We start from the raw sequence: 26043 nt of genomic DNA, 5'->3' as shown, positions 1-26043 counted from the left end.
TCTCGGGGTCCAGCTGTGGGGCAGCCTGAGCCCTGACGTCCGTCCCGGCCCCAGGAGCTGATCCGCAACAAGGCGCGAAACAGACAGAACTGTGCGCTGCTGGAGCAGGCCTACGCCGTGGTGTCCGCCCTGCCGCAGCGTGCCGAGGACAGGCTGCACGTGTCCCTCATGGAGAACTACCCCGGCACCCTGGAGGCCCTGGGCGAGCCCGTCCGCCAGGTCGTGGAGGGGCCGGGGCGCAGGCGATGTGGGTGTGGGGTGCTGCCAGGAGGTGGGGGCGCGCGCATCAGTTGGGCAGGGCGCTGGGCCCGTGGGTGGCCTTGGGGTCTGCACGCTGGGCGTCCTGGCCAGCCATGGGCTGACCGCAGCCCACACCCTCCCCAGGGCCACTTCATCGTGTGGGAGGGCGCGCCGGGGGCCCGCATGCCCTGGAAGGGCCACAACCGCCATGTGTTCCTCTTCCGCAACCACCTGGTGATCTGCAAGCCCCGGCGGGACTCCCGCACCGACACCTTCAGCTACGTGTTCCGGAACATGATGAAGGTCTGCAGGCGCCGCGTGGGGCCCCCGTCCCTCGGCTCCGTGGTGATGCCGCTGGTCCGGGGTGGCCCGTTTCCTTGTCGGGGCCCACCTCTGTTGGGGATGGTCCAGCTGTGTCCCCTCCCTGCGCTGACGCCCTCCCCAACCCACAGCTGAGCAGCATCGACCTGAACGACCAGGTGGAGGGGGACGACCGTGCCTTCGAGGTGTGGCAGGAGCGGGAGGACTCGGTGCGCAAGTACCTGCTGCAGGCCCGGACAGCCGTCATCAAGAACTCGTGGGTGAAGGAGATCTGTGGCATCCAGCAGCGTCTGGCGCTGCCCGTGTGGCGTGAGCGTCCACCTCCCCGGGGGGTCGGGGGGCTTAGCCAGGGTGAGGCACCTGAGCCTGTTCCTGCAGCCACACGGGTCCTTGCCCAGGTGGGTGTGAGGGGTGGGCTTGGTCCCGGGACAGGCAGCTCAGTCCCGGGACAGGCAGCTCGGCCAGCTTGCGGCGTGTGATGGCTACGGCCTGACGGGGAGCCCTGGGGCTGGGTGTTGAGTCGGCCCTGACCCGAGGTGGGGGACACCGTGGGAGCCCCAAGCACAGGGCACCCACCCGGATTGTGTCAGGGGCTGTGAAGGGTCTGGCAGCCAGGGTGTGAACAGAATCTTCCCCCAGGCCCACCCTGGTCTCTGCTAAACACACACCTGCCGCATGCACCTGACTCCAGATGGGGACCTTGGATGAGGGATGACAAGGGACAGTCCCCATAGTGGCCACACCATTGGATGCGGGGCTTGTGGCACAGGGCAGGTGACCTGCCAGGTGCACCTGGGGGTGCCGCAGCCCGACATCCCCCCACAGAGCACTGAGGGCTGTGTGTTTCCTCAGGGCCCCCAGACTTTGAAGAGGAGCTTGCCGACTGCACGGCTGAGCTGGGCGAGACGGTCAAGCTGGCCTGCCGCGTCACGGGCACACCCAAGCCCATCGTCAGCTGGTACAAAGGTAAACCCAGAGCCAGGGGCCACAGCCTTGCTGTCCCAGATGCTGGCCCTACCAGCTGAGAGAAATGGGCTATGAGGGCTGGGGGCCCAGTGTGGGGTTTGGCCAGGTGTCTGGGGCATGAAGGACAGGCCTCGTACATCCACTTGCCACCCACTTTCCAGCATGGCAGGGACCCAGAGATGCAGAGGCATGGAGAGGAGGGAGTGGGGATCTCGAGGAGGACTCGGCTCTGCAAAGCTGTTAGTCCCACGGTCAGGTCTGACTGCAGCCAGAGGGCCCAGTTAAAGTAGCGGCTGGGAGAGCCGCCTAGGGAAAGATCCGGGAGGCGCTACACACGGGCTTCCGGGTGTCCCTCCCAGGGGCGCCATCTCTCCCAGCGACAGCACATGACACGCACAGGGTGGAGCCAACCAGCGTTTTCCCCAGCCCTGGTGTCCAGGGTTTTGCGGGCTCAGCCGTGGAGTCGTGGCTCCCTGCTCTGTAGCGGGCCTTGGGCTTCAGCCCTTCAGGAGGCCAGGCTGGTGCTGCATGGGCCAGGGACCCCGGGAATCTCAGAAATCCACGGTCAGCACAGATGGTCCCGTGTGGGAACAGCCGCTCTTACCAGCCAGGACGTCCCAAGAGCCCGAGGTTACCTCCCAGGAGCGGGGGCCTCTCTCTGGGCAGCATCCGTCCTCCCCTGGGCTGGAGCTGTGTCGGCTTTGAGCAGCGGAGGGACAGAGAGTTTGGCTCTGTCAGTCATCTGCCACCTTGGTTGTAATGCCAGGAACCTTCTGGGGAGGGCCGAGAGGGGACCTGGGACGCCAGCCTGGGAGCCGCCCTGGGAGCTGGGGGACTGGGCTCAGGGGTGGCTGTGGACTCCAGGGGCATGTTGGAGGCCGATCCGGCCCATTTGTTGATGGGGTGGCTGGCCATGTGGAGAGAGCTTGGCATCCAGATGTGCGCACAGTCGGGGCTGGACATCTGCCGGTGGGGGGGTTCTGTTGACAAAGGGTGGTATGCAGACAGGCAGGGTGGGAGGAGGAAGCGCCAGGCCTGGGAGGACCCTGCAGAGTCAATGCCTGTGGGGATGCAGGCGGAGGGGCCAAAGGGCGGTTGGAGAAGTGCAAGTAAGGCTCAGGAGAGGGTGTGGCCAGAGGGGGTGTGGCCAGAGAGGGTGTGGCCAGAGACCACAAATGGTCAGACTCGCAGAGCATCTGACCTGCCAGCTGATGCAGCGTGCGTGTGGAGGGGTGAGGCCCGAGCACCCAGGCTTGAGAGCTCCCACTTCCAGAGTCTCGAAGAGGCGAGCCCAGGGGGAGGAGCGGCCAGGGAGGTGGGGGCCCAGGAAGCCAGCCAGGGAGTGGGCAGGGGTGCCCAGGGCTGCCGGGGTCCCCAGAACTGTGGAATCTCCCATTCTACCCCTCATGCATGTGCAGGTTGGCCTATCACGATTTACGTACATACACATCACACACACTTGTGCACACTTAGAGACACAGAAATACATGGTACATCTCATGCCACACACATTACACATGCATGTATGTTAACACTATACATGGAATACAGAGATACACATCACACAGATACTACACATACATGCATGGTATACAATACATACATTCAGATACCACACATGAATATGTATACAGGTACACATATGTACACGCCACAAACACATGCATCATGCACAGTGCACACTACCTGCGCCTACGCAGTGACAGATATATACATAGATACCTGCAAACATCACTGTGCACATACATGGCTACAGGCACACTACACACAAGTACGTTACATATTTCACACAGCTACACATGTACACACTGCACACATATACGTGTGCATATTAGAGACGTGCACACACATATGTACACAGCCACATACCATAACACACATGCACAGATCCATGCAACACATACATGCTAACCAGACCCCACACATGCATGTTCATAAACACCATACGCTGGGCCCACCCCAAAAGAGTCACCAACCCTTGCAGGGTCAGGTGTGTGGTTTCCACCAAAGTCCTGCAGCATGCTGAGGGTTTGATTTTCAAAAATGGTGTCTGGTGGCCATGTTGGGGACAGAAAAGTCCAAAACCCCAAGGGGTGCCTCCCATTGCCAGAGACCCCAGTGGACAGAATGACGACTCTCAGAAACCCAGAGTGCGTGGGAGTCGTGGCGTGGAGCCCGCAGGCAGAGCGTGTGCCGCAGCCTGTCCGCTCTCAGCCCACTCAAACCTGGCTGGCTGCGGGGAGCAAGGCTTGATACCAGCAGCGCCTTAGGGTCTCACGTCGTTACCCACGCCCCGGTTTCCTGAGGAGGTGATGGAGCCGGGTGTTAGCCACACGCAGGGGGTGCCCCATGGGAGAGAAACCCTGACTCTTAAGAGGCACGGAGCGGTTTTGATGGGACTGCCGGTACATGTGACCATGCTGTGCTCCGGAGATAGAAGACTTCCTACCTGGGATGCAGATACGCCGCCTCCCGGGAAAGGGGTGGAAGGGCTTTGCCTCTGTTGCCCTGCGACGCACAGCCAGGGAGCAGGGCATCTCCAGCTCCACGCACCTTCCTCTTTCCCCTCCACTGTCAGCATCGTGCTCCGTTCTAAACCTGGCCGTGCCTTTGCTCAGAGGTTGAATGTGGAATCTGAATTCCAGGTAGAAGTGTTTTCTCGAAGCAAGATGAGGACAGAGCTGCCAGTGGAGCCCATGGGATGGGCTCGGCGGGGATGGGACGAGACGCGCTGAGGGCGTCAGCACAGCCGCTTCCTGAAGTTGCCGTCAAGGGGTGCAGAGATCTGAGGTGGTGGCTACAGGGTTTCTGAAAAAAATTAGTTATTTCTGAGCCAGGCAGGGTGGCTCACGCCTGTAGTCCCAGCTATGTAGGAGGCTGAGGTGGGAGGACCACTTAGCCCAGTTTAAGACCAGCATGGGCAACATAGTGAGACCCCGTCTCTACAAAAAATTAAAAACTTAGCTGGGCGCGGCAGTGCACCTGAGGCTGCAGTGAGCTGGGATCGCCCCACTGCACTCCAGCCTGGACAACAGAGCAAGACCCCGTCTCTAAGAACATATATGTTAAAGTTCTATACAAATCAGAAGTCAGTGCTGGTCATGCCCTTTGTGATTTAAGCAATCTGTGGCACAAACCCGGCCCTATTGGAATGCGAATTGATGCCTTTTATCTATTTGGACATTACACGTGGGAAGGAGTTCACACCGAGAGGCCTTGCCTTCCCGTCCCTCGCCCGGGAAGGAAGCATGCCCTGGCCAGAGAGGTGTGGTCAGTGCGTGTTCACAGCAGCGTGATTTACTCACATTCTTCAGATATTTGTATTAGAAGGCCATGCACTTGGAGGCGTGAGGATGGGGCTAGTGGAGTGGGGGTGAGGCTTAGGCCCCTGCTGCCCTGGGGAGACTTTGGGCCGCTGTGTTCCCTGCAGGGGCTGGTGCAGGAGAGGAAGCGTGGAGTGGGTGTGGGCAGCGATTCCGAGAAGGGGCTGGAGCCCCTAGGCTGGGCAGGAAGGGGTGAAGAGGGGTCAAGTGCGTGAGCTGCCGCTAGGGGATGGCCTGTGGGGTTCAGGTCCCTCAGCCTGGCCCCTGCCTTGAGCTAGTGGCCAAGGTGGACAGAAAGAGAGACGGAGTAAGAGACAGAGACAGAAAGGCAAAGGGCATAGGGAGAACGAGAGAAAGGGAGACAGAGGCAAAGGAAGGTCAAGTCCGCGACGGAGACAGAAAAATTGAGACGGAAATGCAGTGCTAAGGGGAGCTCGAGCCAGCCTCTCCATCCCGGGTTGCAGGTCAGCCTGGAGCCTGGCCCTGAGCCACAGCCGTGAGCCCACCATCCCCTCCCCACCCATGATTGCGGCCCCCAGCCCAGGCCCAGCGTCTCGGCCCTGGTGGGGTGAGCCCTCGAGGTCCCCACCTGGGTGATGGCTCCTGCGCATCCTTTCCAGACGGGAAGCCGGTGGAGGTGGACCCCCACCACATCCTCATCGAGGACCCCGACGGCTCGTGTGCGCTCATCCTGGACAGCCTGACCGGTGTGGACTCCGGCCAGTACATGTGCTTCGCGGCCAGTGCCGCTGGCACCTGCAGTAGCCTGGGCAAGATCCTGGTGCAGGGTGAGCCCGGAGGCCTGCCCAGGGGAGGAGCCGCCCTGACTGCCCACCGTGGCAGGCCTGGCTGCGGCGGGGATTGCCGGGGGCTCATAGAGGGTACTGGGAGGCGGGGACCTGCAGCCCTTCGCTGGCATCGCCCTCAGCTTCATCAGGGCAGCTGTGTGTGTGTGACTGTGTCTGTCTTTGTCCTTTGATCTCTGTGCACGTCATTTTCTATTTCTCCATCTCTGTGTTTATTTCTCTGTCCCTATCTCTATCTCTGTATTTCTCTCTGTCTCTCCATCTCTGTGTCTGTTTCTCCGTCTCTGTCTCTGTGTCTCTCTGTATGACTTTCTGTCTCTGCCTTTATCTGTGTGTCTCTGTCTCTCTCTCCCCTCCACAACCCCACAGTCCCACCACGGTTCGTGAACAAGGTCCGGGCCTCGCCCTTTGTGGAGGGAGAGGACGCCCAGTTCACCTGCACCATTGAAGGCGCACCGCACCCGCAGATCAGGTGGGCCCAGGCCTGCCCGGGGATGGGTGTGGGGGCCGGCTCCTGCCTGGGGCACGGGGCATGGACAGTGTGTTCCCAGGTCAGGGGTGGGCTGGACATGGCCACCAGTCTTCAGCTGAGAATGGGCTTTGGGGACTCTGGATCATTCTGGATGTGGGCTCCTCAGCCAGAAGGACACGGCCAGGCTGGGTCTTGGCTTCTGGAAGGGTGGGCTTAGGACCCTGGGGGTCTGGGGGCAGCGCAGTGTGGTCCTGAGCACAGGGAGCACAGCTGGGGGTGGCCCTCAGACAGGGCATAGGCAGAAGGTGGCCGGAGCCCCGCCTCACGTGCCCTCTGGGCCGATTCCAGGTGGTACAAGGACGGGGCCCAGCTGACCCCTGGCAGCAAGGTCCAGATGCTCAGTGATCCCCGCAGCGGCCTGCTGGTGCTGGTGATCCGGGCAGCCAGCGAGGAGGACCTGGGGCTCTATGAGTGTGAGGTGAGCGGTACAGGAACGGGCCCTGCTCTGGGGCCCAGGCTCTCCTTGCTGGCCATCCTCTGGGGTCTCCTCGTGGAGGGGCTGAAGAGCCCAGAACTGTCCTTAAGGTCGGGGCCTCTCAGCAGAGGCCAGAGACCACCAGACCACTTTCACTCCACATCACAGGCCAGAGGCCACCAGGCCACTATCATCCCCCATCACAGGCAGAGGGCCACCAGGCCACTGTCACCCATCACAGGTAGAAGGCCACCAGGCCACTGTCACCTCCCATCACAGGCGGAGGCCACAAGGCCACTGTCACCCCATCACAAGCAGAGGGCAACCAGGCTACTGTCACCCCCCATCACAGGCCAGAGGCCAGTATGCCACTGTCACCCCCATCACAGGCCAGAGGCCACCAGGCCACTGTCACCTCCCATCACAGGCCAGAGGCCACTGTCACCCCCATCACAGGCAGGTGGCTATCAGGCCACTGTCACCCATCACAGGCCAGAGGTCAGCAGGCCACTGTCACCCCCATCAGTCTGGGGGCCACCAGGCCACTGTCACTGTCATCCCTGGCCACACCACTGCTCCATGCCCTGGCCTTATTCTTCCTCTGCCCTGAAGCCTCTCCTCTGCTCTCACGTCAATCTGGATGCCTCATTCCCTGCTTCCCTGGCCATTTCAAGGATGCCACTTGGTTTTTGCCTTTGGGGGGCCTGGTGTGGCCTCATGAATTTTGTCGTTCATGTCAGATGGAGTGTCAGTAATCCCATGCAGCCTGGCCCCGCCAGGTGCCTTTTCCCTGTGGAGACGTCCAGCCTGTGGGTGGACAGAGCTGCCTTCTGCTCCAGCCCCTGTGTCTGCAGGGCCCAGTCCTCCGGTCTGTCAAGGCCTGCGGTGGTCAGAGTGGCTGTGTGCCAACTGCGGGTGCCCTGGGCTCCAGACTCTTCCCGGGGCACTTGTCTGGCCGCCACCCTCCCGTGTGGTGCTCTTGCTTGTGAAGCAGAGACCTGGCTCTTGACTTGCACTGTCTGATACCCTCACTACTGGCCAGACATGGGGATTTACATTTAAATTTAAATCAGCTCAAGTTAAATCCAAAGCTGGGTGCTGTGGCTTACGCCAGCAATCCCAACAATTTGGGAGGCCAAGGCAGGAGAATCGTTTGAACCCAGGAGTTTGAGACCAGCCTGGGCAGCATATTGAAACCCTGTCTCTTGAAAAAAAAAAAAAGCCATTAAATGAGCCAAGCACAGTGGTGCACACCTGTGGTCCCAGCTACTCAGAAGTTGAGGTGGGAAGATCCCTTGAGCCTAGGAGATGAAGGCTGCCGGGAGCTGACATCGTGCCACTGCACTGCAGCCTAGGCCACAGAACGAGACCCATCTCTAAAGAATACATAGAATTAAGTTAAAGAGTCTGTGCCCCGGCCAAACGTCCCATGCTCAGAGCCGCATGTGGACGGGGCAGATGGAGAGCATCCTCGTCACTGCAGAGGCCCTGGCGCCGTGTGGTCCCCCAGGGATGCTGTGGCTGGCCGGGGCCCTTCCCCTTGGGGAAAGACACACCAGGGTGGGGGCTGCCCATGCTCCAGCGTGGCCCCAGGGAGAGGGCGCTGCCCATGGGGAGCCCTGGGCTCTGAGCGGCCCTCCGTCCTTGCAGCTGGTAAACCGACTGGGCTCCGCAAGGGCCAGTGCGGAGCTGCGTGTTCAGAGCCCGGCACTGCAGGCCCGGGAGCAGCACCACCGAGAGCAGCTCGTGGCTGCCATGGAAGGTAAGTCCCACCCCTGCCCTCACCACCAAGGTGACTCCCGCGGCTCAGACCAAGGCTGGACCCTCACGGGCCTGGCCGTGTCCTGGGGCATGACTCTCACCCTTCCCAGTCAGGATCTGCTGCCTGGAGGACTCTGGAGGAGGAGCTGGGCTGGCATCTTGGGGCAGGGAGAGCCACAGACGGGAGATGAGGAGGCCGCTGTGGGCCAGGTGCAGGTCCCAGGTCCCAGCCCTGGCTGGAGGCAGCACCTGTGTGGGCTGGTGGAGGGCGGGCCCTGAGCCCAGAGCCCCGGTGGAGGTGGAGAGGCCACTCTGGGTGGGCGTCATTCCCAAAGCCCTGCTGCCATCCTCGGGAGGGGACGTGTGTGCGTGGAGGCCAGGCCTACACCCAGGGCAGCTCGCGGGCAGCGGGCAGATTGCAGCAGGAACAGTAGGAAGGACGTCTCTGTGGAGGCCAGGCAGCTGGGCCCCAGCCTGGCTCCCAGGAGAAGGGGCAGGTATCAGGGGCCTGGCCCCTCCACTCAGGGTAGGGCTGGCTGTGGAGGCACCTGGCCTGGTCTGGGGCTGCTCCGGGGTCCTGGGAGGGCCTTGGGCTGCAGAATGACCTCACCAGGGATGGAGGGTTGGGAGAATCACCAGGGATGGAGTGGGAGGGATAGGCGGGGCGCATCACCTCACTCCTCCCAGATGCTTTGTGCAGGGCAGGGGCAGCCATGGTGGGAAGGGGGTCATCGGGCATCCGTCGTGGGCTCCCAGTTGGAGCTGCCCCTCTAGACAGGTGATGAGCCTCCCATCCCTGGGGACATGTAAGCGGAGGGACACCGGGCGGAACCACAGCTCCCACTGAGGACGGGTTGGAACGTGTGTCCTCCAAATCGTAAACACTGGCTACTGCATTCCAGCTCAACTGTCTCTCGGGGCACAGTGTCTGAAAGCCAGGTGCTCATCTGGGTCCCACAGAGTTTGGCCATCTTTGATGCCCTCCATGACCCTCAAGGAGACCCCTCCGTTGCCAGGCAGGGGTCCTTGTTCCTCAGCCCCCACTGCGAGTGCCCCACGTCTGACGTGTCTCTGGGGCCCCGTGACATCCGTCAGCCCCACAACCTGGTGGCCACAGCACCTCACAGAACCGCTTCTGCAGCCACCGCGCCCCAGCCTCTCACAAGTCCCGTGTCTTGCGGCCACGGAAGTGCCAGCAGGGACACTCGGGGCTGCCTCTTGCCGGTGACAGGAATGTCCTCTGCAGTCGTCGCAAGTCTCTCTCTGGGTCTGGAGGAGGGGTGGCAGGGAGAGAGGCCACCCGTGCCGGACAGGGCGGCGGCACCTCCGCGCGAAGAACCTGGAGCTGGAGCCGGCGCCTCCCCGCTTCTAACCCCTGCCTGCTGCTTCCTCTCTAACCCGGCAGCTCTGCAGCCCGAACGGGCCCTGCCAGGCCTGTGGGGCGGGCGCTGCCCCCTCGCTCGTGAACCACGCTGCGCACGGCTGCACCCCTCCCGTGGTTGCAAATACTCAGGTCTACAGCCGATCAGGTGGCAGTTTAGGTCCATGAGTGAAGGTGCCCGGAGCGTATGGGCCCAGAGGCGCCAGACTTCAGCCCCAAGTGCAGGGAGGATGATGCGGGAGGCCCTGGGTTTTCCATCACTGTGCAGTTCCCAGCACTGGCCAGCAGGTGGCGGACACACCAGCTTTCTCTGGGGTCAGGCTAGTCCAGGCACACAGAGCCTTGGCTGAGCGCATGGCTCACGCCTGTAATCCCAGCACTTTGGGAGGCCAGGGCGAGCAGATCACAAGGTCAGGAGTTTGAGACCAGCCTGACGACATGGTGAAACCCTGTCTCTACTAAAAATATAAAAATTAGCCAGGCATGGTGGCGCACGCCTGTAATCCCACCTACTCACGAGGTTGAGGCGGGAGAATCACTTGAACTCGGGAGGCGGACGTTACAGTGAGCCGAGATCATATCATTACACTCCAGCCTGGGCAACAAGAGTGAGACTCTGTCTCAAAAAAAAAAAAAAAAAAACCACACGCAGCCTTTTGGTTGGATCGCATCCTGTCCTCCCATGAGCTCTCTCCCTGTGAAATCCACACCTACACATACGTATGCATGTGCACGCACACACACAAATGCACGGTACCTGTGGCTCCCACCAGATGTGGGTATTCCCTGGCATACATGTGCCCCTCCTGAGATGGGCATAAAGCCTTTCTCCACATGGCAGTCTAGCAAAGCACACAGTGCCCCACCCCGACCCAGAGCTGTGAGGCTGTGTGCCCCAGCCCACGTCAGTTGACTTTTCTGGGCCTCCTGCTAGGGGTGCTGAGGAGGGTCACAGATGCGAGGCTGGTGGTGGCCCGTGGCCTGCCCACTAGCCAGCTGGCCAGGGCTGGGAGGGGCCATCTTTATGCCCAGATGATTCTGCCCAGGAGCTGCAGGGGAGGAGTTCTTGAGGTGACTGGGAGGAGGAGCTGCCTGATCCCAGATGCGTCCCATTCCGTCACAGGAACTGCAGGCCCCATCCTGCTGGCTCTGGGGAGGGAAGCAGTCAGGAAAAGCAGGAGAGACCATGGGGTGTGTTGACCGAACTGAGGTTGCTCCTATAGGGAGATTGGGCTGCCCGCCCACTTGGAGCTCGGGACCCTGCGCAGCATCCCCGGGGCTGTTCTTGGCAGGACTTGTGTGGCCTCGTGCCACAGAGCTCAGATATGCCACTTTCAGGACTCTAGAGTCCCTCCCCCTGAGGATTTTTTGTGACAGGCCCCGGCTGTCTCAACCTCAGTGTGGCTGCCGGCTCCCTGTGCAGACACAGGCCACCGCTTTCCCTTCCAGGACTCGGCTTCTATGTCTGAGAAGTGGGATTGTAGGTCTGACAATTTCACAGGGCTCCCTCAGCACATGGGTCGAAGGAGAAGCTGGGACTTCTGTGCAGGGAGCATAGGTAGGGCCCTCATTCTCCCCACAGCCCCTGCAAAACCCTCGTGAGGGACAGAAAGTCCCGCCTTCATGAGAGGATGCACTGTCCTCAGTCCTCATTCTGCAGTCACTCAGAGCAGGCACTGTCACCTCCACATCAGAGACCAGGGAACTGAGGCTCTGAGCAGACAGCCTGGCCAGGGACAGCTTAGCTGGCAACTCCACTGCTGTGCCACTCAGACAGCTCAGGCCCCAGCCCTGGCTGGTCTGTAACCCTCGCTATTCCGACTGTTTTCTTTGTAGTCACTGAGCAAGAGACTAAAGTCCCCAAGAAAACCGTCATCATGTAAGTGCAGGCGTGTTTCTAGCCTTCCTCTGACTGCTGTGCATCCTGCATGCCACTGACCTGCCTGCATCATGCCCGTGTGGCCCAGCCACCTGCTTGCCGCCCGCCTGCTCACATAACATTCACCCTCTGAGTGCCAGCACCATACAGGTACCCACAGACACTCCACACGTAACCGCCCTGTCCCCGGACCCGCAGGGCCCTCTGCCAGCACCGTGCAGGTAACCACAGACATTCTACACATCACCACCCTATCCACGGGCCCTCAGCGCCCTCTGACTACCAGCACCATGCAGGTACCCACAGACACTCCACATGTCACCACCCTGTCACCAGGCCATCAGCGCCCTCTGCCAGCACCGTGCAGGTACCCACAGACACTCCACACGTCACCGCCCCGTCCCCGGGCCCTCAGCACCCTCTACGAGCACCGTGCAAGTACCCAGAGACACTCCAAACGTCACCACCCTGTCCCGAGGCTGTCAGCGCCCTCTGCCAGCACCATGCCGGTACCCAGAGACACTCTACACATCACCGCCCTGTCTCCAGGCCCTCAACACCCTCTGACTACCAGCACCGTGCAGGTACTCACAGACACTCCGCACGTCACCGCCCTATCCCCAGGCCGTCAGCGCCTTCTGCCAGCACCGTGCAGGTACCCACAGACACTCCACACGTCACGGCCCTGTCCCCGGGCCCTCAGCACCCTCTACCAGCACCGTGCAGGTACCCACAGACACTCCACACATCACCACCCTGTCCCCAGGCCGTCAGCGCCCTCTGCCACCACCGTGCAGGTACCCACAGACACTCCACACGTCACCGCCCTGTCCCCAGGCCCTCAGCGCCCTCTGCCAGCACCGTTCAGGTACCCACAGACACTCCACACGTCACCGCCCTGTCCCCAGGCCCTCAACACCCTCTGACTGCCAGCACGGTGCAGGTACCCACAGACACTCCACATGTCACCACCCTGTCCCCGGGCCCTCAGCGCCCTCTGCCAGCACGGTTCAGGTACTCACAGACACTCCAGACGTCACCGCCCTGTCCCCAGGCCGTCAGCGCCCTCTGCCAGCACCGTGCAGGTACCCACAGACACTCCACACGCCACTACCCTGTCCCCGGGAACTCAGCGCCCTCTGCCAGCACCGTGCAGGTACCCAAAGACACTCCACGCGTCACAGCCCTGTCCCGGGCCCTCAGCGCCCTCTGCCAGCACCGTGCAGGTACCCAAAGACACTCCACAGGTCACAGCCCTGTCCCGGGCCCTCAGCGCCCTCTGCCAACACCGTGCAGGTACCCATAGACACTCCACACGTCACCGCCCTGTCCCCAGGCCCTGAACACCCTCTGACTGCCAGCACCGTGCAGGTACCCACAGACATTCCACATGTCACCGCCCTGTCCCTAGGCCGTCAGCGCCCTCTGCCACCACCGTGCAGGTACCCACAGACACTCCACACGTCACCGCCCTGTCCCCAGGCCCTGAACACCCTCTGACTGCCAGCACCGTGCAGGTACCCACAGACACTCCACACGTCACCGCCCTGTCCCCAGGCCCTGAACACCCTCTGACTGCCAGCACCGTGCAGGTACCCACAGACATTCCACATGTCACTGCCCTGTCCCCAAGCCCACAACGCCCTCTGGCAGCACCGTGCACGTACCCACAGACACTCCACACGTCACCGCCCTGTCCCCAGGCCCTGAACACCCTCTGACTGCCAGCACCGTGCAGGTACCCACAGACACTCCACACGTCACCGCCCTGTCCCCAGGCCCTGAACACCCTCTGACTGCCAGCACCGTGCAGGTACCCACAGACATTCCACATGTCACTGCCCTGTCCCCAGGCCGTCAGCGCCCTCCGGCAGCACCGTGCAGGTACCCACAGACACTCCACATGTCACCGCCCTGTCACCAGGACCTCAACACCCTCTGACTGCCAGCACCGTGCTGGTACCCACAGACACTCCACATGTCACCGCCCTGTCCCCAGGCCGTCAGCGCCCTCTGCCAACACCGTGCAGGTACCCACAGACATTCCACATATCACCGCCCTGACCCCAAGCCCTCAGCGCCCTCTGCCAGCACCGTGCAGGTACCCACAGACATTCCACACGTCACCGCCCTGACCCCGGGTCCTCAGCACCGTCTGACTACCAACACCATGCAGGTACCCACAGACATTCCACATGTCACCGCCCTGTCCCCAAGCCCTCAGCGCCCTCTGCCAGCACCGGGCAGGTACCCACAGACAGTCTACACGTCACCGCATTCCCCAGGCCCTCGGCGCCCTCTGACTACCAGCACTGTGCAGGTACCCACAGACACTCCACACGTCACCGCCCTGTCCCCAGGCCCTCAGCGCCCTCTGCCAGCACTGTGCATGTACCCACATACATTCCACATGTCACCACCTTTTCCCCAGGCCCTCAAAACCCTCTGCCAGCACCGTGCAGGTACACACAGACACTCCACACGTCACCACCCTGTCCCCAGGGCCCTCAGCATCCTGTGACCAGCACTCTGCAGGTACCCACAGACATTCCACATGTCACCGCCCTGTCCCCGGGCCCTCAGCGCCCTCTGACAGCACCGTGCAGGTACCCATACACATTCCACACGTCACCACCCTGTCCCCAGGCCCTCAGCACCCTCTGACTACCAGCACTCTGCAGGTACCCACAGACATTCCACATGTCACCACCCTGTCCCCGAGCCCTCAGTGCCCTCTGCCAGCACCGCACAGGTACCCACAGACATTCCACATGTCACTACCCTGTCCCCGGGCCCTGAGTGCCCTCTGACTACCAGCACCGTGCAGGTACCCACAGACATTCCACACGTCACTACCCTGTCCCCAGGCCCTCAGCGCCCTCTGACTGCCAGCACTGTGCAGGTACCCACAGATACTCCACACGTCACCACCCTGTCCCCAGGCCCTCAGCACCCTCTGACTAGCAACACTCTGCAGGTACCCACAGACATTCCACACGTCACCGCCCTGTCCCCAGGCCCTCAGCGCCCTCTACCAGCACCGTGCAGGTACCCACAGACAGTCCACACGTCACCGCCCTGTCCCCGGGCCCTCAGCGCCCTCTGCCAGCACCGTGCAGGTACCCACAGACACTCCACACGTCACCGCCCTGTCCCCGGGCCCTCAGCGCCCTCTGCCAGCACCGGGCAGGTACCCACAGACGCTCCACACGTCACTGCCCTGTCCCCAGGCCCTCAACACCCTCTTACTGCCAGCACCGTGCAGGTACCCACAGACACTCCACACGTCACCGCCCTGTCCCCAAGCCCTCAGCGCCCTCTGCCAGGACCGTGCACGTACCCACAGACATTCCACACGTCACCACCCTGTCCCCGGGCCCTCAGCGCCCTCTAGCTACCAGCACCGTGCAGGTACCCACAGACACTCCACATGTCACCGCCCTGTTCCCAGGCCGTCAGCGCCCTCTGCCAGCACCGTGCAGGTACCCACAGACACTCCACACGTCACCGCCCTGTCCCCGGGCCCTCAATCCCCTCTGACTGCCAGCACCGTGCAGGTACCCACAGACACTCCACGTATCACCGTCCTGTCCCCAAGCCCTCAGCGCCCTCTGCCAGCACCGTGCAGGTACCCACAGACACTCCACACGTCACCGCCCTGTCCCCAGGACCTCAACACCCTCTGACTGCCAGCACCGTGCTGGTACCCACAGACACTCCACATGTCACCGCCGTGTCCCCAGGCCGACAGCGCCCTCTGTCAGCACCGTGAAGGTACCCACAGACACTCCACAAGTCACTGCCCTATCCCCAAGCCCTCAGCTCCCTCTGCCAGCACCGTGCAGGTACGCACCGACACTCCACACGTCACCACCCTGTCCCCAGACCCTCAGCACCCTCTGACTACCAGCACTCTGCAGGTACCCACAGACATTCCACATGTCACTGCCCTGTCCCCGGGCCCTCAGCGCCCTCTGCCAGCACCGCGAAGGTACACACAGAAATTCCACATGTCACCACCCTGTCCCCGAGCCCTCAGTGCCCTCTGCCAGCACCGCGCAGGTACCCACAGACATTCCACCTGTCACCACCCTGTCCCGGGGCCCGCAGTGCCCTCCGCCAGCACCGCGCAGGTACCCACACACATTTCACCTGTCACCACCCTGTCCCCGGGCCCTCAGCACCCTCTGACTACCAGCACTCTGCAGGTACCCACAGACATTCCACACATCACCGCCCTGTCCCCAGGCCCTCAGCGCCCTCTGCGAGCACCGTGCAGGTGCCCACAGACATTCCATATATCACCACCCTGTCCCCGGGCCCTCAATGCCCTCTGCCAGCACCGTGCAGGTACCCAAAGACATTCCACATGTCACTACCCTGTCCCCGGGCCCTCAGCGCCCTCTGACTACCAGCACCGTGCAGGTACCCACAGACATTCCACACGTCACTGCCCTGTCCCCAGGCCCTCAGCGCCCTCTGACTACCAGCACTGTGCAGGTACCCACAGATACTCCACACGTCACCGCCCTGTCCCCAGGCCCTCAGCACCTTCTGACTAGCAACACTCTGCAGGTACCCACAGACATTCCACATGTCACCACCCTGTCCACAGGCCCTCAGCGCCCTCTGCCAGCACTGTGCAGGTACCCACAGACACTCCACACGTCAGTGCCCTGTCTCCGGGCCCTCAGCGCCCTCTGCCAGCACCGTGCAGGTACCCACAGATCCACACGTCACTGCCCTGTCCCCAGGCCGTCAGCGCCCTCTGCCAGCACCGTGCAGGTACCCACCGACACTCCACATGTCACCGCCCTGTCCCCGGGCCCTCAGCGCCCTCTGCCAGCACCGTGCAGGTATCCACAGACATTCCACACGTCATCACCCTGTCCCCGGGCCCTCAGCACCCTCTGACTACCAGCACCGTGCAGGTACCCACAGACACTACACATGTCACCGCCCTGTCCCCAAGCCCTCAGCGCCCTCTGCCGTAACCGTGCAGGTACCCACAGACAGTCCACACGTCACCACATTCCCCAGGCCCTCGGCGCCCTCTGACTACCAGCACTGTGCAGGTACCCACAGACACTCCACACGTCACCGCCCTGTCCCCAACCCTCAGCGCCCTCTGCCAGCACCGTGCACGTACCCACAGACATTCCACATCTCACCACCCTTTCCCCAGACCCTCAAAACCCTCTGCCAGCACCGTGCAGGTACCTACAGACACTCCACACATCACCACCCTGTCCCCAGGCCCTCAGCACTGTGTGACTACCAGCACTCTACAGGTACCCACAGACACTCCACACGTCACTGCCCTGTCCCCAAGCTCTCAGCGCCCTCTGCCAGCACCGTGCACGTACCCACAGACATTCCACATGTCACCACGCTGTCCCCGGGCCCTCAGCGCCCTCTGACTACCAGCACCGTGAAGGTACCCACAGACATTCCACATGTCACCGCCCTGTCCCCAAGCCCTCAGCGCCCTCTGCCAGCACCGTGCAGGTACCCACAGACATTCCACACGTCACCACCCTGTCCCCGGGCCCTCAGCGCCTTCTGACTACCAGCACCGTGCAGGTACCCGCAGACATTCCACATTTCACCGCCCTGTCCCCAAGCCCTCACCGCCCTCTGCCAGCACCGTGTAGGTACCCACAGACAGTCCACACGTCACCGCATTCCCCAGGCCCTCTGCGCCCTCTGACTACCAGCACTGTGCAGGTACCCACAGACACTCCACATGTCACTGCCGTGTCCCCAGGCCCTCAGCGCCATCTCCCAGCACCGTGCATGTACCCACAGACCTTCCACATGTCACCACCCTTTCCCCAGGCCCTCAAAACCCTCTGCCAGCACCGTGCAGGTACCCACAGACACTCCACAAGTCACCACCCTGTCCCCAGGCCCTCAGCACCCTGCGACTACCAGCATTCTGCAGGTACCCACAGACATTCCACATGTCACCGCCCTGTCCCCGGGCCCTCAGCGCCCTCTGCCAGCACCGCGCAGGTACCCACAGAAATTCGACACGCCACTACCCTGTCCCCGGGCCTTCAGTGCCCTCTGCCAGCACCGCGCAGGTACCCACAGAAATTCCACCCGTCACCACCCTGTCCCCGGGCCCTCAGTGCCTTCTGCCAGCACCGCGCAGGTACCCACAGACATTCCACATGTCACCATCCTGTCCCGGGGCCCTCAGTGCCTTCTGCCAGCACTGTACAGGTACCCACAGAAATTCCACCCGTCACCACCCTGTCCCCGGGCCCTCAGTGCCTTCTGCCAGCACCGCGCAGGTACCCACAGACATTCCACATGTCACCATCCTGTCCCGGGGCCCTCAGTGCCCTCTGCCAGCACCGTGCAGGTACCCACAGACATTCCACATGTCACCACCCTGTACCCGGGCCCTCAGCACCCTCTGACTACCAGCACCGTGCAGGTACCCACAGACACTCCACACGTCACTGCCCTGTCCCCAAGCCCTCAGCGCCCTCTGCTAGCACCGTGCACATACCCACAGACATTCCACACATCACCACCGTGTCCCCGGGCCCTCAGCGCCCTCTGACTACCAGCACCATGTAGGTACCCACAGACATTCCACATGTCACCGCCCTGTCCCCAAGCCCTCAGCGCCCTCTGCCAGCACCGTGCAGTTACCCACAGACACTCCACACGTTATCGCCCTGTCCCCAGGCCCTCAGCGCCCTCTGCGAGCACCGTGCAGGTACCCACAGATCCACACGTCACTGCCCTGTCCCCAGGCCCTCAACACCCTCTGACTGCCAGCACCGTGCAGGTACCCACAGACACTCCACACGTCACCGCCCTGTCCCCAGGCCGTCAGCGCCCTCTGCCAGAACCGTGCAGGTACCCACAGACACTGCACACGTCACCGCCGTGTCCCCGGGACCTCAACACCCTCTGACTACCAGCACCGTGCAGGTACCCACAGACACTCCACACATCACCGCCCTGTCCCCAGGCCCTCAGCGCTCTCTGCCAGCACCGTGCAGGTACCCACAGATCCACACGTCACCGCCCTGTCCCCAGGCCATCAGCGCCCTCTGCCAGCACTGTGCAAGTACCCACAGACACTCCACATGTCACCGCCCTGTCCCCGGGCTCTCAGCGCCCTCTGCCAGCACCGTGCAGGTACCCACAGACATTCCACACGTCACCACCCTGTCCCCGGGCCCTCAGCACCCTCTGACTACCAGCACCGTGCAGGTACCCGCAGACATTCCACATGTTACCCGCCCTGTCCGCAAGCCCTCAGCGCCCTCTGCCAACACTGTGCAGATACCCACAGACATTCCACACGTCACTGCATTCCCCAGGCCCTCGGCGCCCTCTGACTACCAGCACTGTGCAGGTACCCACAGACACTCCACACGTCACCGCCCTGTCCCCAGGCCCTCAGCACCCTCTGCCAGCACCGTGCACGTACCCACAGACATTCCACATGTCACCACCCTTTCCCCAGGCCCTCAACACCCTCTGCCAGCACCGTGCAGGTACCCACAGACACTCCCCACGTTACCACCCTGTCCCCAGGCCCTCAGCACCCTGTGACTACCAGCACTCTGCAGGTACCCACAGACATTCCACATGTCACCCGCCCTGTCCCCGGTCCCTCATCGCCCTCTGCCAGCACCGTGCAGGTACCCATAGACATTCCACATGTCACCACCCTGTCCCCGGGCCCTCAGTGCCCTCTGCCAGCACCGTGCAGGTACCCACAGACATTCCACATGTCACCACCCTGTCCCGTGGTCCTCAGTGCCCTCTGCCAGCACTGTGCAGGTACCCGCAGACATTCCACATGTCACCCGCCCTGTCCCCGGGCCCTCAGCGCCCTCTGCCAGCACCGTGCAGGTACCCACAGACACTCCACACGTCACCGCCCTGTCCCTGGGCCCTCAGCGCCCTCCGTGGTCCCGCCAACTCCGCATAGTAGACTTACTCCGCACACTAAACAGGGGTTCATCCACGGTTTCCTCAGGAGCTAGGCCCGAGCTGCTTTCCTCAGTGGGTCGGAGACAGGTTCTAATTTCAGCACCCCGGGATTCACGACAGTGCTGGCCCCCAGAGCTTCCTGTGACGGACACGTTCTATAGCTACACTGTCCACTGCAGTAGCCGCCAGCCACGTGCGTCTGTGGAAGCATCCGGAATGTGTCTAGTGATTGAAGAACAGATTAAGTGTTCATTTTTGTTCATCTGAAGTTAATGCACACAGTTCAGTCATAGTGGACGTCCCCACGCCCCACGTTCCCCTTTGGAAGATGGGGAAACTGAAGTCCAGGGGGAAAGGAGGTTAGCGCCAGGTGGCTAGTGACGAAGCTAGTGGAGGCCCCACTTCCCCGGGGCCACGCCCACCGTCCCTTTCTCCATCCTTCGGTGCCTCCAGGATTTAGGAAAATCACACGTTCCTACTGAAGTAACGCTGGAGGACCACAGCTGGGCGAACCCGCACAGCGCAGGGCTGGTTTTGACCTGCAGCATCTGAGAAGACCTCAGTAGGAGGGTGTGCAGGTGGGAGTGATGGGAGAGCTTGCAAAAGCCAGGAGGCAGGAAAGACTGTGCTTCCTAAGGCCAGATGGCTAAGGAGCTTCAGGATGGGGAAGCTTCGAGTCCCCAGGGCCTACAACCTCCCACAGGGGCCTTCAGTTGGCCGTATTACAGGAAAAGCCCATTGCAAACGTTTACTGAGACCCTGGGTTCACCCTTCCTTGGCTTTCTCCCTCCCCCACTCCAGCAAGTTGCTTTGCTGATGGCACCCCACAACAGATGGGGCTGCCTGGGTGCTGCTGAGTACCCCATTCCCGGAGACGTGCAACCACGCCAGGGCCTGGCATAGGCTAGTTCTAACATTTGTCCCTTTGAGAACGCTATCATCATCTACATTTTATGGATAAGAAAGCAGAGCAGAGATGAAGCCAGAATGCCCCGCTGGCAAAGCTTCCGAGGCAACTCATGCCTTGGACCAGGGAGGACCAGCATACAGGCTTAGGAAGGTGGCAACCCTCACCCTGCAAAGAATAATCTGCCCTCAGCTGGAGGAACGGAGTGAGGCAGTGGCACAGGTCCAGCGTGGAACCCAAGGGCAGACCCACAGGGAGAGGCGCGGGAGTGGGCAGTGGACCTGAGAGGGAGCAGGGCTTGGAGAGACTCCCTGCCGCGTTTGCGGTCACAGCACAGGATGTCATGTGTCCTTGTGGGGCTGGCAGTGAGCCCAGCATTTTGGAGGTATTCAGGGGTCACCCCCCACCTGCTGGGCTGCACTCAGCTCACCACCCGCATCCGCAGATCGGGCAACATGAGGTGAGCAGACAGCGCCTGGCCCGGGCTCCCAGCAGCAGGCCGACTGCCCCAAAGCCTGGGCGAGACGGGAAGCAGGCCCGTGGGCGCGAGGCGGCCACATCTGAGCCTCGGCTTCCCCGTCGGTTGGGTGGAAGCTCTCGCTCCATCTGTAGTAGTGGAGGGCTGGAGGGTGCGGAGCCTGTCATTGCTGGCACCCTGAGGGCTGCTCACACATCTCTAGCTCGTCCCTGGGAGCAATTGCTTCCAGACGGAGCCCCGAGTTAGGCAAAAGCGCAGCTGAACAAGAGCGAGACACTACCTCGGAAAGACAGCTGGCGGTAGCACACCTGGTGACAACTGTCACCTCATACATGCCACACCCCTTGTGCCGAGTCTGAGGGAGGTGCAGGGCTGAGGGCAAAAGGAGAAACAGGCAGGGAACTGGGAGGCGGATGTGTCGCTCAGCACCTTCTGTTTCCCTGCATGTTATGCAGTTTGCCCTCACGGCCCAGCAAGGTCAGGGCACTGGGTGCCGGACGAGGACCTGGGCTGGCTGCTGTGCGTCTCCCTCTTTGACCCTCTCTGTCCCTCATAAAGTGAGATCAGACCCTCTCCCAGGTTACTGCAGAGTCAGACACAAGAGCTTGCAGAGCTCCCGCCAGCGCCCGTGCTCAGCCGCCCTTGCATTCTGCCTCCGTCAGTCCTCCCCAGCCCCATTTTGGGAGATGGAGCCAGGCATGGGGAGAGGCTTGTCTGAGTCACACGGCTCGTTGTGGCCAAGCCAAGTCTGGAGCCAGGGATCCACCCTCAGCCCGAGGCCTTTCCGGGCCTCACACTCGGACCCAAAAGGCCAGGAGAGCAGGTCACAGGCCAGGGTACTGCGACAGCCTCCCAAATGTCAGCCCTCGGGGCCCGAGCTCACCCTACGTGGCGCCCCTTCCCGTGCCCCTGCGGCATGGGCCATCCAGCCCATTCCTGGCCAAGAATTTTTGGGGCGGGCAGGCCCTGCCCTATAACAGTTGGCCGTGCTCCGTGCCTCATCATACAAAGCACAAAGCCTGCTGGTGGGATGGACCTGGAGGGGAGACTGGCACTGGGGCCACTGCAGTCAGGACGTGACCTGGTTTTTGGAAGCACTTGCCTGTGCGATGCGGCACGGGCCTCCCCGCGTACCTCGCCTTGTTTGCAGACCTGCACAGCAGAGCCTGAGGTTGGCCACCTGGGACTTTGTGCTGTTCCTCTGGTTCTATGCGGGGGTGGGGGCTCCGCAGGCTGGGCTTACTCGCATGTGTAAGAGTTCTTTGTGTGCTCTCACCGCTCGCTTGCTGGTTCAATAATCTGAGCTCTCACACTGCCCTGGCAACCCTGGGTGCTGTGCCCATCTTCTCTCGGGCCCTCTCCTCCCTCCTCCAGAGAAGAGACCATCACCACCGTGGTGAAGAGCCCGCGTGGCCGAAGACGATCCCCCAGCAAGTCCCCTTCCTGCTCGCCTTCTCGCTGCTCTGCCAGCCCGCTGAGGCCGGGCCTCCAGGCCCCCGACGTGCTGTACCTGCCGGGGGCTGGCCAGCCCCGCAGGCCAGAGGCAGAGCCGGGCCGGAAGCCCGTGGTGCCCACACTGTACGTGACGGAGGCCGAGGCCCTCTCTCCAGCTCCGCCCGGGCTCTCGGGGTCCCAGCCCCAGTGGGTGGAGGTGGAGGAGACGATTGAGGTCCAGGTGAAGAAGACAGGCCCGCAGGCGGTGTCTCCCACCAGAGAGGTGCCCCGGAGCTCGTCGGGGCATCTCTTCACGCTGCCTGGTGCGACCCCGAGAGGGGACTCCAATTCCAACAACTCCAACAACAAGCGGCTGGCCCAGGAGGCCGGGGGCACAGCCACCGTCGGCGCCAGGGAGCCGCTCGCCTTCCGCGTGGATGCTGGGGGCAGTGTGGACTGCGCCGCTTCTGGCACGGGCAGCCTGGAGCCGGAGGAGGCCGGCGTCACCCCGGAGGAGGAGCGGGGAGAGGAAGAGGGAGACGCAGACACCTTTGTGACGGAGGAGCGCCGGGACGCACACAGCCTCAGGGACCGTGACCCCAAGATCCTCACGCGCGACGGCCGCGTGCTGACGCTGGCTGACCTGGAGGACTACGTGCCTGGGGAAGGGGAAACCTTCCGCTGTGGCAGCCCTGGGCCTGGCGCCCCTGACGACCCACCCTGTGAGGTCTCGGTGATCCAGAGAGAGATCAGGGAGCCCACGGTGGGACGGCCGGTGCTGCTTAGCGTGGGGCGTGCGCCCCGTCTCCGAGGCCCTCTTGGCTTCTTTATGCCTGCGCCTCGTGGGGCGTCGCCCCCGGGACCCCAGGTCCGTGGCCCCGAGCGCGCCTCCTTCCTCCTGCAGGAGGCCCCGGCCGGGCCTGTGGGCAGCGCTCCCCGGACGCAGTCTTTCTGCACCCGCGTCCAGCGCTCTGCAGGCAGTGGCCCGAGCAGCTTCACCACCGAGCTTTCCACCCAGACCGTCAACTTCGGGACAGTGGGGCAGACGGTCACGCTGCACATCTGCCCAGACAGGGACGGGGACGAGGCGGCGCGGCTCTGAGGCCGTGCCCAGGCAGCAGCCCCCAGGAGCCTGAGAGCCCCCCTGTCCCCGGCCAGGGCCCCTCCTACCTCAGTCACCTCCAGTCAGGAGGACTGAGTGGCGCCTGCAATGTCAGAGTGACCAGCTCAGAACCTCCGCTCTGGGCTGTTTGTCAGCCTGGCGGGAGCTCAGGGCTGTGACAACGGATGTCCCACGGGGCCTAGTCTACTCTCCTACCCCGGCCCCAGCTGCCAGGCCTGGCCTGGCCTCTCCTGCAGTCTTGGCGACTGAGACCCTTGGGTGGGCACCTTCCAGCTCTGTGGGCCTCCTGGCCTTCTCTGCAGAGTGGACATGAGGTCTGTGTGTGGGCAGCAGCCCCTGTCTCTCAGCAAGAATAAAGCGGCTTCCTGTGCACTTCTCCGACCCTCCTTGCCTCTCCACTGCGCGGTCCTGGGTCCCCTCCACTTGCAGCCCTCCAGGGAGCCCCTACCCTCACCAGCCCTCGACTAAGGTCCCTGGCTGGCCACTGCCTGTGGGGTTCCCACCCATTCTGGGGTCCCCGAGTGGACCTGCGGCAGCTGCTTCCCATCAGGGGCCATGCAGCTACCCACGGGGACACGAGGTGTGGTCAGAACAGCCAGTCACAGTCCTTCCTGGCATGCTGGGCGCCTGGCAGGCCTTCCCCAGGCCTGGGCAGCCAGGGCGGTTGTCACAGCAGACGCGGGGATGCGGTGACCCCATGGGATTTGGGCTCTCAGCATCAGGGGTCAACTTCCTTGTCTCTGGCTGGACCATTCTAGCACCAATAGACGACGGCCCTGAGCCCTCCAGCCCCGAGGGTGGCCGAGGGGTCCTGCCGACCGCCCTGGAGTGGGGAGAGTGGGGAGAGTGGGGAGGGTGGGGAGGGTGGGGAGGAGGGTGCCCTGGTCCTGTAGAAAGCATCCCGCGTCTCCTCTCCAGGCTGTTGACTGGGGGTGCAGCAGGGGTTTGAGAACACAGACAAGGAGGGAGGGTTGGGGCAGGTGACCTGCTGGACCCGCGTGCGAGGTGCCTGGGGGCTGGTGGCCAGGTCAGGTCGGGGGGAGCTGCTGAGGGGGAGCTGCCAGTGGGGCCGTGCCCGGCAGGGCTCCGGAGGACTCTGGCTGCCAGCAAGGGGCCAGGTGGGGCGGCCGGGGCAGGGTGGTAGGCGGAGAGGAGGGCAGATTTGGGTGACAGGTGGAGGACAGAAAGCTGCCCGACAGTGGGTGCAGGCATAGGCTGCCCTGGAAGGGAGGGACCGTCCCCAGAGAGAGGACCATGTCATGGCCGCCGGGACACCCACCAAACCCAAGCTTCCTCTACTCGCCTTGGCATCAGACCGTGCCCAGGTTCAAGGAGAGGCCAGCTCTGGTCGGGGGATTGTGATCAGTGGCAGAGCCAGGGCCAGGGGCAGGTGTCCAGGCCCGGCGGCTTCCCGGAGGCGGTGACACTCTCCCGAAGGCACCTGGGGAGGACGGGCCTGAGCTTGCAGGGGCTCTAGGAAGAGGAAGCGCCTGCTGCAGTGTGGGCCTGCGGTTCCTTCCCCTCTCTGTCCCAGGCCTCCACCTCCAGGCAGCCTCCTGCGGGGTGTGGGTCGGGAGGGGAGTCCAGTGTCGGCCAGCTGGGCAGCCTCGAGGATGGGCACGAGGCTCCTGGAGCCTGCTCTGCAGGCTACAGCCATCCCGGACCCCTGGGACTCAGCCCCTCTGCACTCATCTGCCTCTTCTACAGACACCACCCTGGAGAAAGCGGACCAGGTCACATCCGTCCTGGAGAGACTGCTGGGCTCCACGGTGCCAGAGTCCTCCACAGGGGACCTCACTGGCCCCGGCCCCTGCCCCGGGATGGCACCTGCACTCCAGGAAGCCGGCTCCCAGACCCCAGTCACCGGAACTTCAGAGGCACCCGGTGAGGCCCAGACGGATGCCGACCGCAAAGACCCCCAGGGGCTGACCCCGACCCCGACTACACCACGAGGGCTGCCCATCCCATGGGCGTGAGACGCCAGGCCCCAGTGACCCGACTTGGAACCCCAGGGGCTCCATGCACTGGGGGCTCCTGGGCAAAGCCTACCTTTCGCTTGGCCTCAGTTTCTCCATCTGAATCAAGGCACAGAATCGGTTCTGGAAGGTTCCTCCTGCTCTGAGTCTGTTCCAGAAGCCAGAGGCTTCCCGTGGTTGGCCTGTGGTGCTCCTCAGCGGACAGGAGGAGGGGGGAACAGAGGGTCAAAGGAGCAGATGGTGGGGGGTGGTCAGAAGCAGCCAGTGCCCCAGACAGACCAGACCAGACTGGCTGCGAGAGAGCCCGCTCTGTGTGTCACCCAAGCCACTTTCCCCAGGTGTCTGGGGTCTGTTATCACCCACGCCCCTTCCCCCAGGTGTCGGGGGTTTCTGTTATCACCCACGCCCCTTCCCCAGGTGTCTGGGGTCTGTTATCACCCACGCCCCTTCCCCCAGGTGTCGGGGGTTTCTGTTATCACCCACGCCCCTTTCCCCAGGTATCTGGGGTCTGTTATCACCCACGCCCCTTTCCCCAG

At 62.8% G+C, this 26043-nt stretch overlaps 1 protein-coding gene across 3 annotated transcripts in view; it reads left to right on the top strand.

The window, feature by feature from the left end:
- The window catches only part of LOC135277512 (obscurin-like), a 161110-nt gene extending 137207 nt beyond the window's left edge, over positions 1 to 23903 (top strand). For 2 of the 3 annotated variants that reach the window (XM_064383689.1, XM_064383691.1), the window contains 10 exons: positions 55 to 219; positions 385 to 543; positions 693 to 870; positions 1414 to 1527; positions 5471 to 5638; positions 6026 to 6128; positions 6477 to 6606; positions 8254 to 8365; positions 11582 to 11624; positions 22349 to 23903. In XM_064383689.1, the coding sequence (XP_064239759.1) occupies positions 55 to 219; positions 385 to 543; positions 693 to 870; positions 1414 to 1527; positions 5471 to 5638; positions 6026 to 6128; positions 6477 to 6606; positions 8254 to 8365; positions 11582 to 11624; positions 22349 to 23510 (2334 nt within the window). In that variant the 3' untranslated portion in view covers positions 23511 to 23903. Of the gene's footprint in view, positions 1 to 54; positions 220 to 384; positions 544 to 692; positions 871 to 1413; positions 1528 to 5470; positions 5639 to 6025; positions 6129 to 6476; positions 6607 to 8253; positions 8366 to 9266; positions 9618 to 11581; positions 11625 to 22348 lie in introns of those variants that run through there. The other variant, XM_064383690.1, reaches the window with a different exon arrangement.
- The last annotated feature ends 2140 nt before the right edge of the window (positions 23904 to 26043 follow it).

Source organism: Aotus nancymaae, unplaced genomic scaffold (assembly GCF_030222135.1).
Source record: "Aotus nancymaae isolate 86718 unplaced genomic scaffold, 86718_ANA_hifiasm-v0.15.2.pri h1tg000032l_0, whole genome shotgun sequence".
NCBI classification, from domain to species: Eukaryota; Metazoa; Chordata; class Mammalia; order Primates; family Aotidae; genus Aotus; species Aotus nancymaae.
This window is presented reverse-complemented; position numbering and strand designations above follow the sequence as displayed.